General features: G+C 39.1%; 2 protein-coding genes across 2 annotated transcripts in view; both read right to left on the minus strand.

Moving 5' to 3' along the window:
- Positions 1 to 13,038, minus strand: part of LOC131937558 (dynein axonemal heavy chain 3) — a 55,724-nt gene extending 42,686 nt beyond the window's left edge. The window contains exon 1 of the mRNA XM_059295088.1: positions 12,673 to 13,038. Within this exon, the coding sequence (XP_059151071.1) occupies positions 12,673 to 12,690 (18 nt within the window). The 5' untranslated portion in view covers positions 12,691 to 13,038. The remainder of the gene's footprint in view (positions 1 to 12,672) is intronic.
- Positions 13,039 to 14,284: 1,246 nt separating this feature from the next.
- Positions 14,285 to 16,361, minus strand: LOC131937537 (gastrula zinc finger protein xFG20-1). Its single transcript, XM_059295043.1, has one exon. It carries the CDS (start codon positions 16,339 to 16,341, stop codon positions 14,572 to 14,574), a length of 1,770 nt encoding a protein of 589 aa, XP_059151026.1. The 5' UTR covers positions 16,342 to 16,361; the 3' UTR covers positions 14,285 to 14,571.

Raw genomic sequence — 16,361 nt, forward strand, 5'->3', positions numbered from 1 at the left:
AGTCTTATCTCCCCTGACTTCTTTTTTACCACTACTATCGGTGCCGCATACGGGCTCGTGCTGGTTGTAATAATTCCCTTTTTTAGTAGATCGTTCAGGTGTGCTTTCACCGCAGAGTAGTGACTTGGCGGTAATCTTCGATAAGGTTGCGCCACCGGCTTGTCTTGTAGTAAGGGTATCTGGTGTTTTATTACTTCCGTGTAACCCAAATCACCCTCGTACGAGGCAAATATATCCCTGTACTTATTCAACAATTCATTTAGTTTTGGGTCCTCAGTTTCCGGGAATGTATATGATCGGCCATCCTCTTTCTTCACCTCGGCCGTCACATTGACCGACCTAACTGTTACTTCATTACTGCTGGTATTGCTCAGTTCGATGCACTGTGCCGACTTTTGTACCTCGACGTTCTGTGGTACTCCTACCAGAGTGTTAGGCGGTATAAAAATTTCCTCATCCAAAACATTTGCCACTAGTCCTTGAACTAGTCCATTTTCCGCTGATGTGTATGTCCGCAATAACACGACGCCTGCCCTCAGTGCGGCGCCACATGGTTCTATCATCACATCACCATTCACACTTCTATCCCCAATTTGTAATGTGATTGCCTTGACCGTGTTTGCCGGGACTGATATCCTTCCTCTGGTCTTGGCAAACCTGGCCAACTTGGATCCCCGACCTGGTGTGGTCGATCCGACAATATTTGTAAGAAATTCTGGCAACTGGCCAAGAATATTCATGCCCAACAGGCAAGGTATATTTGACACATTTGTCTCTAGGTTGTGTTTCGTAACGAACACCCCAACCTGCTTCAACCTATGTCCCGCCACCACGACATCCGCCAGAAAATAACCACAGTAAGGAATGGTTAGTCCATTAGCTGCCGTCAGGCGCATGCATGTGTCAGACCTCAACCTATGGTCTTTTCCTTTCATCCATTTGGTGTAAAAATTTTCCGTGATTGTCGTCACCTGGGAGCCTGTATCCACAATTGCCTTCACCGCGATGTCCCCAATCGTAATCACCATTTCGGGACAGACTCCCATCATTTTGCTTCTTGGGCCATAACCTCGCCCCTCTGTAGCCTGGCCCTGCCTTACAGAGGACGACCGTTTCCCTGGCAGTACCGTGCCATATGTCCGGGTTGTGAACAGGACAAACAAATTGGTCGACCGTCAGCCGTCCACCGGAGCGATGGACCGGCGGGTCGCGGCCGTCCAACCTGTCTCTGTTTTGTCCCGTTCTTTTCCTGATTCTCAGCTGTTGACCTGCTTTCCAACCTCTCCAATCTTTGGTCAACCTTATCCAGGTGGGCCAACAGTTGAGCCATCATGGTTTCCACCGTGCCGGTCCCCGTGGGTGGGGATTGTTTCTGTTCCGGCACAGAGACTTTGTCCACCGAACAGTTCGATTGGTCCTCATCCTCGGACCTGCGGATCGCTGAGTTCCTGACCTGAAGGAAGGTCAACTGCGGGTCTTTGTGGACCTCCTCTTTCAACTCTCTCCTTAAGATCGGGGTTGCTAGCCCCTCGATGAACTGGTCCCTCAGTAGGCGTACATCAATGTCAGGTGTTTTGCCCTTTACCGAATCAAAGGCCCTGTTTATTCGGTGTGAATACTCCATCACACTCTCCGCCATTCTCTGCTTTAAGCCTACGAACCCCGTTAGCAGTTGCGATCCCGACCGTCTCTCCCCAAAGGTCTCCATAATTAGATCCAACACCTTATCTGGATCTGATTGGACGGTTTTATCGTGGCATTTGACCTCTGCCCTAACCGTCTCTCCTATACTGCCCATCAGCAGTCTTAATCTTTCCTCTGGTGACATGTTTCTCGAGGCCCAGGCCGCTTTGACCTCCTCACTGAACCTGTTGGTTAAAGTTGGATCACCGTCCCCGTAAAATTTGTTAATGTGGGACTCTCTGGGCAGGACCACAATATGGGTCTGCTTCTCGTCCAGAGTAGACATTTTATTCCTTTAGTAAAAAAAAAAAAGAGTTCTTTCTTACCGTGTGTGTATGAAACAATTTTCCTCGTTCCTCAATTTTCACTGTTCCTGAATGTCCGAATTCACACACACACTAAACACAGTTATGAACTAGGTTGACTATGGGTGCCTAACGCGGCAAGTCTCGTTGAATTCATCCTGATCGCAGCGCCAAATGTAACGAGTCCCCGAGTCTATCCTGCCGACAACGCCAAATGTAACGAGTCTCTGGCTACCCTGGCGACAACGCCAAATGTGACCTTCCCGAGTCCAACCACTCATTCCACACAACATTGACCACAGCATAGATACTCGAAGATGCAGGTTCATTATTGATCCTTTTATTACATGAATCAAAGAATGCTTCACAATAATATAATGAATCAAGAGAGATGTTTCACAATAATAGTCTGAATCAACGGACCCCCAACAGTCCTCACTAGGCTTCATCTAACTGAATACACATGTCTAACGTCCTTCTTAACACAATATAACCAACTTGATACTGCCACACAGACTCACTGAGAGAGAGAGACTGACGGACTGACTGACAGACCTTCTGAGACCGACTTTCTGAGAGACCTTCTGAGAGACTTCGAGCTCAGCCGTCGCCTTCCTTATATATCCCCTTCATAATCGTACTCATATTCGGTCCTATCATAATCGTAATTGTAATCGATTCTAATCGTTACATCAGACTGTTAATTACGCCGCTTCTGTCGTACAGTCCGATTTTAATAAGCCACCTGCATCCTGTCACATCAAAGTTGACAGACCGTCTTTCGTATCGCTTCCCGAGATATTACGCCTTGGCATCAGCCAACACCTGCACTGTGACGTCAGACTGTAACACGTTATGTCTCTTGGTAACTTCCCCTAGTTACATATATATATACAATAGTTTAGCCTTGCATGCCTTTTGAAAGTTTGTTTAAACCTGGCTCATAATTTGTTGTTTTCAGTTTCAAGTACGCCTCTAGATTTCTATTTGTTGTTATTTGACTTCTTACTCATCTTTGTATTATATTCATGCAAGAAAACGCTTGCTCGCATGAATATGTTGACCCGAAGATTGTCAGCACTCTGAATGCCAACTTCTTCACCTTACTGTAGCATCCCGGAAGACTATGGCACTGTGTCATAACCCCCCCCCCCTAGACCCCTCGGTATATATATATAAAGTATGAGGGGGGGTGTAAATCGATAGTTTGATGGGGGGGGGGGGTGCAAATCGAAAGTTTGGGGGGGGGTGCAAATCGAAAGTTTGATGGGAGGGGTGCAAATCGAAAGTTTGTCCCCGGGTAAAAATTGGAACCCCCCCCCCCCTTGAGACGATCCTGGCTACGCCACTGCTATGGCATGTGTCAATATGAGTGCCTCAACTCGCGGCATTTCTTTTAGAGCTGTCCAGGTGTGCAGCGAAATGTTTTTCTGGACCTCTAACTCTTGCAACTTGTTCTTGAGATATGTGAACTTATCACTCCACAAATGTTTGGTTTTTAAATCCAGCAATTTTATTTGTAGAGAACCAGCATCAATTCCAAATAGCCCAAACTTAATGTCTTTTGTTTATGTGTTGAGAGAATCTACACTCTGAACGTCAGTGTACTTGCATTTGTTTTGAATCGCTCAAATCTCTCAGTGAATCTATCCTTCATTTTGTTTATAGTAATGCTCAGGGGCGTAGCGAGGGGGGTGCGGGGGGTGCGGACCGCACCGGGTGACACCATTTAGGGGGGTGACACCAAGGCAAAAAATAGCAAAATATATAGAGAAAAACTTGAGGGGGGGGGGTGCAAATCGAAAGTTTGAGGGAGGGGGTTGCAAATCGAAAACTTGAAAGTTTGTCCCCGGGAAAGGTCGCTACGCCTCTGGGGGGGGGGGGGGGGTGTGACACCATGAGTAGCCGCACCGGGTGACACCCGACCTCGCTACGCCACTGGTAATGCTGAAGTGATTCATGTTAATAGTAGCATTGGTTTTATCACGATACTTTTTTTTCATATTTTTTATAAAATAAAGTAATTTACCGTTCTCCGTGTCTTCAACAAAATGAAGTACTTTTTTTTCGAAACAATCATCTTCAAGCAATGCGTAGGTTGGGTTTTCCTTTCTTTGCAGTTTTACATTTAGCTCGTTTAGTTTTTTTTGTGATTTCCACCATGAAGTTGAATGTTTCAATTTGGGATAGACAAGTTAATAGGAAGTACATTGAAATAGGGAGTAGCTAAAGATTCTAATAGAATAGCGAGTGTTTGTTATTATATCTTTCATTACCGAGTGCTCCAGAACAATATTTTATGAGTTTTGAAAATAAAATAAAATAAATATTAATATTTGTGCATGGTACTGAAGAGCCGCATCCCGATATCAAAAGAGCCGCAGGTTGCTGACCCCTGGTCTAAAACTTGAATCAACCCTATTAATAATAACGAGCCGACCCGGTCAACATTTTTCGGGGGGGGGGGGGGGGGGGAGGGCGGACACTAATAAAAGTGTATGTTTACTATATAAAATCCATCTCGTTCGGGGGGGGGGGGGTAGACTTTCTTCGGGGGGGGGGGGGGCCCCCCCCCCAAGAAGAGATGTCTGGAAGAAACTCTGTATATAACCATTTTGATGTCCCGTCCCCACAACATCACACCATCCTCTAGACTGCCCTATACCATCAACATCATGCTTTGCAATTACTGACACTAAAAGTGAAACGTCTAGATGTTCTAGTTTGGTTTAGATATTTTTAAATTATTTAATAGTACTTGAAGAGCTATGCCCCATGTATAAGTTCAAGAAAAGTAAGGGGATTAATTCGTAACTATTATTGTATATGCTATTTGAAGATTTTTAAAGTAGTAACTTAGAAAACAACAGATAGTTTTGTATTTAATTTATAAAAAGTGTATACAGGTACATTTCTGCAGGTTAGTACCGTTTGTTGAAGTTATGAGTATATTTTTCATTTATATACAAAAATATATAAACTCAAATAAATACGTTTTGTGTTTTGAAGACTAACGACGCTTTGCTTTCAATAACGCTGCCAACAGTTCCACCATTTGCAATATTTCTCAAAAAAATAAATAAATAAATAAATAAATAAATACAAATGTAATAATGCCTCTACATTGTCACTAGTCACTAGCCGAATGACGTAAACCGCATCAATATCTCAGCAGGAAGTTATGGAATCGTTAATCGAAGTCAATGATGTATGGAACTTTTGAAAACGTATACTTTATTTTAAATCTTTTCACTCTATTTTATGACAAAGTAGAATATAGACTACTTTTAAAAATATATATATTTATAAGTAAATCATTACTAAAGAAGTCCGTATCATAAAGTATTTTAAATCTTTTTTGTTTGCTAGACTTGTTGTGAAAACAAAATCCAACTGTGTTAATTGTTAAGGATTAAATTGTCACGCTTTAAATTCTATACCGAGAAAACATACGGGTAAAAGAGGACAGATTTGAAAGGTTTAGTAAAATTGTTATCAAACAAAATATCTAAAATAGAAACAGGCAGAGGCGTAAGGAGGGCGGGGCGGGCCGCACCGGGTGACACCATTTAAGATGGTGACACCAAGGCAAAAAATTGCAAAATGTGCAGAAGAAAAATGCTTTTTGCCAGTTCCTTTAATAATTAATTAAATTTACCTAGTCTTTTAATTACAAATCGTCAAAATTACAAGAGGGTGGGGGTGATACCATGACGTAAACGTGCTAACCATAGAGAAAACAATGCTACATCCAACTGCATTATTAACGTTTTAGCATCGTTGCTATTGAGTCTGCAGTGATTAAAGCTTATACACATATATGTACGAGTATGTAGCATATATTTAAATTATACACCTATGTAGGCCGACACACACACGTACACACACACATAATGATTCTTTAAGGGGGAGGGTGACAGCACGCTTGTAACAAAACGTATTATTATCGTGTATTTCTAAAAATAAAATATATCTTCAATCTAACTGCTCAGTAACAGAGAGCTGGCTATCGATCAACATAATTGTCAAGAAGCTTGTTACTAACAGATTTGAAACGACTGTAAGTCCATCTAGGTTATTGACTACTGTATAACAGCAACTAACATTTGAAACAACTGTAAGTCGATCTAGGTAATTGACTACTGTATAACAGCAACTAACAGATTTGAAACGACTGTAAGTCCATCTAGGTAATTGACTACTGTATAACAGCAACTAACATTTGAAACAACTGTAAGTCGATCTAGGTAATTGACTACTGTACAACAGCAACTAACAGATTTGAAACGACTGTAAGTCGATCTAGGTAACTGACAACTGTATAACAGCAACTAACATTTCAAACGACTGTAAGTCGATCTAGGTAATTGACTACTGTATAACAGCAACTAACAGATTTGAAACGACTGTAAGTCGATCTAGGTAATTGACTACTGTATAACAGCAACTAACAGATTTGAATCGACTGTAAGTCGATCTAGGTAATTGACTGCTGTATAACAGCAACTAACAGATTTGAAACGACTGTGAGTCGATCTAGGTAATTGACTACTGTATAACAGCAACTAACAGATTTGAAACAACTGTAAGTCGATCTAGGTAATTGACTACTGTATAACAGCAACTAACAGATTTGAAACGACTGTAAGTCGATCTAGGTAATTGACTACTGTATAACAGCAACTAACAGATTTCAAACAACTGTAAGTCGATCTAGGTAATTGACTACTGTATAACAGCAACTAACAGATTTTAAACAACTGTAAGTCGATCTAGGCAATTGACTACTGTATAACAGCAACTAACAGATTTCAAACAACTGTAAGTCGATCTAGGCAATTGACTACTGTATAACAGCAACTAACATTTGAAACAACTGTAAGTCGATCTAGGTAATTGACTACTGTATAACAGCAACTAACAGATTTTAAACAACTGTAAGTCGATCTAGGTAATTGACTACTGTATAACAGCAACTAACAGATTTTAAACAACTGTAAGTCGATCTAGGTAATTGACTACTGTATAACAGCAACTAACAGATTTGAAACAACTGTAAGTCGATCTAGGTAATTGACTACTGTATAACAGCAACTAACAGATTTTAAACAACTGTAAGTCGATCTAGGTAATTGACTACTGTATAACAGCAACTAACAGATTTGAAACGACTGTAAGTCGATCTAGGTAATTGACTACTGTATAACAGCAACTAACAGATTTAAAACGACTGTAAGTCGATCTAGGTAATTGACTACTGTATAACAGCAACTAACAGATTTAAAACGACTGCCGCTTTAATGTGATTCTACCCGTTGCACTCGGATCAATAGCCAACATCGATGAGAACTCCCTTGATTTTACTGATTGGTTTTATTGGTTGTAATTGCCCAGCTTAGCTCACGTTTGGCACATTTACAATACATGATATCTGATGATATATAACGTGAGCTCTAATCATATATCAAGATCTTAGCAAAAACTGGAATACATCAAGATCTTAAGAAAAACTGGAATAAATCAAGATCTTAACCAAAACTGGAAAAGATCAAAATCTTAACAAAAAACGGAATAGATCAAGATCTTAACCAAAACTGGAATAGATCAAGATCTTAACGAAAACTGGAATCGATCAAGATCTTAACGAAAACTGGAATAGATCAAGATCTTAACGAAAACTGGAATAGATCAAGATCTTAACGAAAACTGGAATAGATCAAGATCTTAACGAAAACTGGAATAGATCAAGATCTTAACGAAAACTGGAAAAGATCAAGATCTTAACCAAAACTGGAATAGATCAAGGTCTTAACCAAAACTGGAATAGATTAAGATCTAACGAAAACTGGAATAGATCAAGATCTTAACGAAAACTGGAATAGATCAAGATCTTAACGAAAACTAGAATAGATCAAGATCTTAACGAAAACTGGAATAGATCAAGATCTTAACGAAAACTGGAATAGATCAAGATCTTAACGAAAACTGGAATAGATCAAGATCTTAACGAAAACTAGAATAGATCAAGATCTTAACCAAAACTGGAATAGATCAAGATCTTAACGAAAACTGGAATAGATCAAGATCTTAACGAAAACTAGAATAGATCAAGATCTTAACCAAAACTGGAATAGATCAAGATCTTAACGAAAACTGGAATAGATCAAGATCTTAACCAAAACAGGAATCGATCAAGATCTTAACCAAAACTAGAATCGATCAAGATCTTAACCAAAACAGGAATCGATCAAGATCTTAACCAAAACTAGAATCGATCAAGATCTTAACCAAAACTAGAATCGATCAAGATCTTAAAACAAGAACTGGAATTATTTTTCAATAGTCGTACTTTAAAACGCGGTTTGTCTAAATGCGTCAAAATAATGAAACAGATTTTCGGAACAAGCAATCGTAATTAGTAATTAGATCTTGGGCTGTAGCAGACGGCTGAAGGTGTTAGACAGGAGCTAAGCCTTGACTAGCCGTGTACTGCACACGTGAACACACAATAAAGCTTATCCTGAACCCTAACTCATAGTTAACTATGAAGCTCCCTCTCCCTCTTCCCTCCTACCTCCACCCCCCCCCCCCCCTGAAAACAGGTTAGTCTAAGTTACTCGTGCAGCCCTAGTTTGATGTTGACCCCAAACGTCTGTTTGACCCGTGTGATGACGATGCAACAAGTTTGGCTGCCTTGTACTGTCAGACTCGCATTGCCGCGTTTTACTTTGATGCTAAAGACCTGACCGCCCAACGGACAGTTCAACGAGGCCTAAGTTTTATTGATGCACGCCTCACACTTTAAACTGGAAAAAACAATTCAAACGATCCCCCCCCCCCCCCAGCACTTAACAGACTTCTGTGCGATGCTTTAATTTTAAAGAGACTTGCCCATAGATTCGAGCGACAAATTAATTCCCTTTATCGGAAAATAAAAACAACAGTCCAGCAATGGTTCAAATTCAACTACAAAACACCGTTGTTTCCGCCATGTATCCTGTGCGCCACTGGCTGTCTGTGTATTGTGTTCTAGATCTTTCTAAACGTCCCCGTATCTGTGTCGTATTAAAATCAGTCTAGGGGGTCTTCAAGAATATAACATGTTTTGGATCCTGCACTTGCAACTCATATATCAATCCGAGCTAAGCCGTTTAAATTAATACGCTAACATAGACCCGGGAATATCAAGTCAAGTAAACCAATTTTGAAAGTTTGAAATTCTAGGACAATGTAATAGTGGAAATCTTATTGGCATAATCAATAGTTTCCAGTTATCATTGAAAAAATTACCCAACCCGTCTAAATTACAGTATGTACGCATATAAACTTTATATATATATATATATATATATATATATATATATATATATATATATATATATATATATATATATATATATATATAGTCACGTACACATACACAAGTATACATATAGCCTTTATGAATATCTATAGACTATATGTAAATATATGTACAAACAGGCTATGAAAAGAAAGTCATTAAAATATCCAAGACCCAATTAAACGCCAATTGAATCAGCAAGAAAAGCCCATAAATATCACTCGACGAAGGGCCGCAACTCCACTGCACTGAGGTTCAAGAATGGCAAGCAAGTGAAAGGGTAATAACGCAGTAAACACAGTACAAAACGTGAATAGAAAAAGTATCAACAAAACAGACGCACCAGTCGGGTTTAGGCTGACGTGTAGAAATGTGAGCCAATTAGACCAATTAACTTCTAATTATCTCGAACTGGTTTAGTTGGAGTTAAGAAACAAAAAACTTCAAGTATCTAAACATTTTTTTGTAAACACGCTTGTTACGCTAGGGTCTTTATTTTTAAATGCAAGTGAGAGTATTAATGATAGAACAATGTGGAAGAAACACCTTGGTTTCATTTCGCAGCTTTTTTAACTTCGTTTCGCAACTTTCTTTAAAATGTTGTTTAATCAACCAGATTGTCGCCGCTGTGTTGTGTATTTCTTTAATAGGGGCCATCGTCATACTTTTACAGCCTACAACACAGCTATAGCCTACAACACAACTATAGCCTACAACACAACACAACAATAGCCTACTACACAACTATAGCCTACAACACAACACAGCTATAGCCTACAACACAACTATAGCCTACAACACAACACAGCTATAGCCTACAACACAACTATAGCCTACAACACAACACAACTACAGACTACAACACAACACAGCTATAGCCTACAACACAACTATAGCCTACAACACAACACAGCTATAGCCTACAACACAACTATAGCCTACAACACAACACAACTACAGCCTACTACACAACACAACTATAGCCTACAACACAACACAACAATAGCCTACAACACAACACAACTACAGCCTACTACACAACACAACTACAGCCTACAACACAACACAACAATAGCCTACAACACAACACAGCTATAGCCTACAACACAACTATAGCCTACAACACAACACAGCTATAGCCTACAACACAACTATAGCCTACAACACAACACAACTACAGCCTACTACACAACACAACTATAGCCTACAACACAACACAACTACAGATTACAACACAACACAACTACAGCCTACTACACAACACAACAATAGCCTACAACACAACACAACTATAGCCTACAACACAACAAAACTACAGCCTACAACACAACACAACTACAGCCTACAACACAACACAACTATAGCCTACAACACAACACAACTATAGCCTACAACACAACACAACTACAGCCTACTACACAACACAACTATAGCCTACAACACAACACAACAATAGCCAACAACACAACACAACTATAGCCTACAACACAACACAACAATAGCCTACTACACAACACAACAATAGCCTACAACACAACACAACTATAGCCTACAACACAACAAAACTACAGCCTACAACACAACACAACTACAGCCTACAACACAACACAACTACAGCCTACTACACAACACAACTATAGCCTACAACACAACACAACAATAGCCAACAACACAACACAACTATAGCCTACAACACAACACAACAATAGCCTACAACACAACACAACAATAGCCTACAACACAACACAACTATAGCCTACAACACAACACAACTACAGCCTACTACACAACACAACTATAGCCTACAACACAACACAACAATAGCCTACAACACAACACAACTATAGCCTACAACACAACACAACTATAGCCTACAACACAACACAACTACAGCCTACTACACAACACAACTATAGCCTACAACACAACACAACAATAGCCAACAACACAACACAACTATAGCCTACAACACAACACAACAATAGCCAACAACACAACACAACTATAGCCTACAACACAACACAACAATAGCCTACAACACAACACAACTATAGCCTACTACATAACAAAACTATAGCCTACAACACAACTACAGCCTACTACACAACACAACTATAGCCTACAACACAACACAACAATAGCCTACAACACAACACAACTATAGCCTACTTCATAACAAAACTATAGCCTGCTACACAAACTACTACACCTACTACACAACACAAATATTAATATAAACTGTCTTGACGGTCATTGCTCCGTGTGTTTACAGTAATTATAGTCTTAAATTTTAATGTACGTCTTGTCTTGTTGGCGTGGGAGGGGTGGGAAGGGAATTATTTTTTTACGTCATTCTCTAAACTGTCCGAGTTATTCAAGTTATAAGCATAACAAGAATGTGGTTTTACACGTGGTGTACATCAACAACGTCACCAGGCCGGTAAATGTGATCTCACAATTATCTCCTCAGCTGGAGTTCAACAGAAGCCTCGAATGTTATTTGAACTAACACAATTCTTTCGTCCTGCCGCAACAATTAAACTAGAAATCTAGGATAAGAAAGTTTCTTTCATTTGTCTTCGGATTATAGAGCTTAAACTTTTGTTATTGACGTATGTAAAGAGTACACTGTATGTTTAGTAACCCACATCAACATGTGAGGGTGAACGCAGGATATTGGGACTGAAACGATTCTGTTAATTTTGTAGTAATTTAACGCCATATCAAAGCAACTGTAGTATTGTACACAAGTGGTTGAGAAGAAACTTGAACTTGCCGGGATGGGAGAGCAGCCCCGCACCAGAAATTTACCAATTAGGTGCCATATGGAGTTGTCTTCCTGTAAAACTAAACTGGCGATAATTTGTTGAATTTTTCCCCTTACTTGATAGAACTAAAGTTAAGACACGCGTTGTTTAAAACACCCAATGAAATATGTGGTAAGTGTAGGTTTACTCGTCATGTAGCTTGACACAAAGCAAGAAAGTAACATGGAAGTTGCCACAATTATAAACACATAGGCTGGCGGCTGCGCAATGGTGCTGACCACACGATATGAGTTTCTTTCAGACATCTGCACCCCCCCCCCCCTTTCCTTCCACAGCACGCGCAGCGTCCTCCTCCTCCCGACGAAAAAGAAAAAATATATACTTTAACCAGTGTGCCCCCCCCCTCCCCAATTTTTTTAAATAAAGAAGCAGCACAATCCCAGGTCACAGAAGTAGATGAACTCTGCTTCATCTACCTTGTTGACCGTCTCAGTCACTTTGGTGCCTAACTGAAGTTCAATGAACATACACAAGCGCATACTCACATGTTAAACACCTTACCACTCGTACTTACCGATTTGACTGGCATCATTTCTTTTTACTATCCATGTAAGTTCCAGAAAATTATTTGATCAAAATCATTTTTCTTTTTAAAATCCCACCTTTATTTTAGAAAACAAGCGCGAAATTAAAATCCAAAAATGGTATTAGTTACCACAGCAGAAACAAACACACTAAACTACACAGACAATCGCAAGTGGTAGCTAGTCGTTGAACATTTTCCACCGACAACTAACCGAGCTTGCACAATGCCATGTTTACTCGAGTACCCTATCAACACTTGATACGTACACCCGCTAAGCAGGGGATATTTTTTAGGGGGTCTAGCTGTAAGCGAACACCGGTGGTTTGTGTGCTAGCATTGTGTACGGTGCCTTCCTTGACAGGACAGAAAAATTGGAACCGCGTCACCGGCTCAAAAAATCCACCCAGTCAATTTTTCTGTTGGGCACGGCGCGTCCAATCACTACAACCGTTACTTCGCGGCTCACCAAACATGACCTGAGAATCAAGCTGAAATCAAACCGATTCATTCAGCGCGGTATTTCCATTGATGTATCGATAATGGCCCGGGTAAAGCTCGCGGCGAGCCAAATACTCTTCCAGCTACTTTAATCGCGAGAACAGAAATTGTTTTGGCACAATTTAACAAGATATTAAACTTTTGTATCGGTAGAATATCAAACGAATTCCTAAACAGCTATTATAATATATATCAAAATACCCCATAGGCTATACTTTCAGAATCAAATTAGACCCAAGTATTTTTAACAATGAGGCAAGCTAAAGTAATAAGCCTAGAATCTAGAAGTTTTATTACATTTTGTAACCGATGATGCGGACTCAATGGTTAGCAATTTTGTACATACTGGAAGCTTTTTCCAACAGTTAATTAATGAAATAAAGTAATCAAGGTTTTATTTTATCACAGCAGGGGGGCAAATATGTCCTTATCTATAGGCTATAGAATATAGATAGGCCTATAATGGTATAAACTGTATTTAGATTTATATCTTTATACATAGTGGCTATATACATATATTTAGGCCTACATAGTTATTAACAAATTTAAGAACGTGTACTTTTATGACAAAAATTTTGAAAGTGTCACCAACCAACCCTCCACAATAGCTGTTACATAACAAGAGACAGCAGACATTGGGGATCAGACACTCCCCCCCCCCTTCCCCAAGGATTTCTGTCTAACATTTTGCTTCCAGCAGAGGGGTAAATTATAAGAATGGTTAAAGCACATATGTACCATTCAATTTTTTCTTTTATTTTGTTCACCCACCCCCTTAATCCCAGCCAGAAAAATGCCTCACAGAAACACCAGTCCCCATATCCAAGGTCTACTGCATTTAATCCCCTCAACTAGAATCAGCTGATACTTAACAGAGTTGGACTAAAGTACATCCTATAGACTCAAGCCTAGGATACAAATGACATCTATGTGCTCTATAGCTTGACCATCTGGTTCCATACTGATAAAGAGAGTTTAAAACATTCTGCTTACATAGACAAATTTAACCTTTATTTTTTTTTAATCAAGCAAATAAAAAACGGTAAAAATAAATAATAAATTTAGTAACACTTTTACTAAAATTAATAATTGATAACCATGTTAAATACTTGCTAGACAATGACATAAAATTTATTCTTTCTCGATTTAAGCCTAATAATATATGCAAAGAATTAGAAAGTTACTAGTTTAATAATCATGTAACTAATTAATGTGTATAATGAAAGTACATAAGAAAACTCAGCTTCCTGTGTTTCAAATGACCTTTGACATTGTTCTTGTTTTATAATTTGACTTGGGGTTGTATGATGGAAAATATAGCACATAAGAAAATTCAACTCTTTCAACCAAGAAATGCATAAATTTGCATGAAGAATATACAAAATGAAATTAACATTTCCTGTGTGTTTTTATGTGAGTGTCGAGTGCAGCTTTCTGTATGCACCTGTACCTGCACCAGGGGCACGTCCTCTGCATGTCACCTCTGTGTGTGAAGGTGTGGACACGAAGGTTGTAATTGTCTCGAAAACTTTTGCCGCAACCTTCCCATGTGCAAACAAATTTGCTACATTTTCTTTCTTTGTGACCCACCTGATCTTGTGTTGAAGACAGAACTGTTTTTTCTGGCAGTGAACATGTTTTACCCTCCAGCTGCTCTTTGACATTTGTAACATTTGGAGAGTTTTGGTCCATTTTCTTTTCTTCAAGAAATACATCATAGACAAAAATATCCTTCAGGGGTATCTCATGAGATGTTGATGAGCTAGAAATTTCATGTGGTAATGTTAATCTTGAGTTGTCATGAGGTCTTATAACACCAGAATCATCTTGAAGTCTTGATGAGCTAGATTTTTCATGTGATAATGTTAATCTTGAGTTGTCATGAGGTCTTATAACACCAGAATCATCTTGAAGTCTTGATGGGCTAGAATTATCATAAGGTCCTGATGGGTTAGAATCATCATGAGATTTTGATTGGCTAGAATTATTTTGTAATTTTTTAAACTTCTTTAAGAAAGATTCCACCTGATTATTAATTTCCTGCAAGCTACCATTAACCTGACTATTAACTTTTGATACACTGACTTGATCACTGACCTCCACCATATCACAGTGGGCTCTATCATTATCTTGAGAATTTCTATAAACATCTGCTCCTCGTTTCAATAAACCTTTACCATGAACAGCTCTAATGTGGTCCGTTAATCGACTTCTAATTGTAAACTGTTTGTCACACCTGCCCACAGTACAGGGGTAAGATTTTATTTTTCTGTGTGTATGGGCATGCCTTTTCAGTACACACATTGAGTGAAACAACTTGCCACACTGATCACAAGCAAACTTAGGGTCTTCTTCATGTTTCTGAAGATGTAATACTAACGATCGCTTCTGAAGGCAGACAAAGTTACAGCTCTCACAGCTGTACTTCTTACGGCTGCTTGCATGCCTTGCTCTCATGTGATATTTTAACAGTTTCCTTGTTTTGCCAATATACTCACACATCGCACAAGAAAATAAATTTGGAATGTTAGAATTAGTTGCGCTTTTGAAGTTATGGCTTTTACTATGTTGAATTAAACTTTTTTTATACTTAAAACTTTCAGCACAAACTGAGCAAACATGCATTACATTTTCTTTCTTGGCAATGTGTTTATCTGCATAGTGGTGCATATAGGCTTTCTGAGTAGAAAACTGAAAATTACATTTTGTGCAGGCAATTAATTTTGAAACATTCACACAGCTCTTGTTTGGTTCAGCTGTTTTCAAATTATTTTCAGGGAAAGACACCCTAAAGTAAACATTGTTCCCATAGATAGCATGGGATCTGACATCAACTCTTGGAGTCTGCGTAGTTAAACATGTTGTAGCCTCTGGTTTCTTGCCTTCTTCAAACAATAAAGCTGGGCATTTAGGAATAAAATTGTAAATTGTCTTAACACTCTCAAACGTTTTTGTGCTATCTTCATTATCATCATCTTCACATTCTAAATCAAGATCTATATCTGCTAAAAGTGATGCATGAAATGAATGATCGCTTGAGACTGTTGATAAGATATCAAAGAACGTGGATGATGATTCCCCAGCTATAAGGTTTAATGATGAATGTTCTTCTTGGTCTTCAAGACCACTGAGATATAAACACGGAGTCGGCAGATTCATGGTGCTGTATCTTCTGTAAC

Source organism: Physella acuta, unplaced genomic scaffold, assembly GCF_028476545.2.
Source record: "Physella acuta isolate Inbredline_101_S28 unplaced genomic scaffold, ASM2847654v3 ptg000213l, whole genome shotgun sequence".
Lineage (NCBI taxonomy): Eukaryota > Metazoa > Mollusca > Gastropoda > Physidae > Physella > Physella acuta.

What these genes read in the sequence shown, in the direction of transcription:
- LOC131937537 (XM_059295043.1), bottom strand. Translation starts at nt 16,341, where the DNA reads ATGAATCTGCCGACTCCGTGTTTATATCTCAGTGGTCTTGAAGACCAA.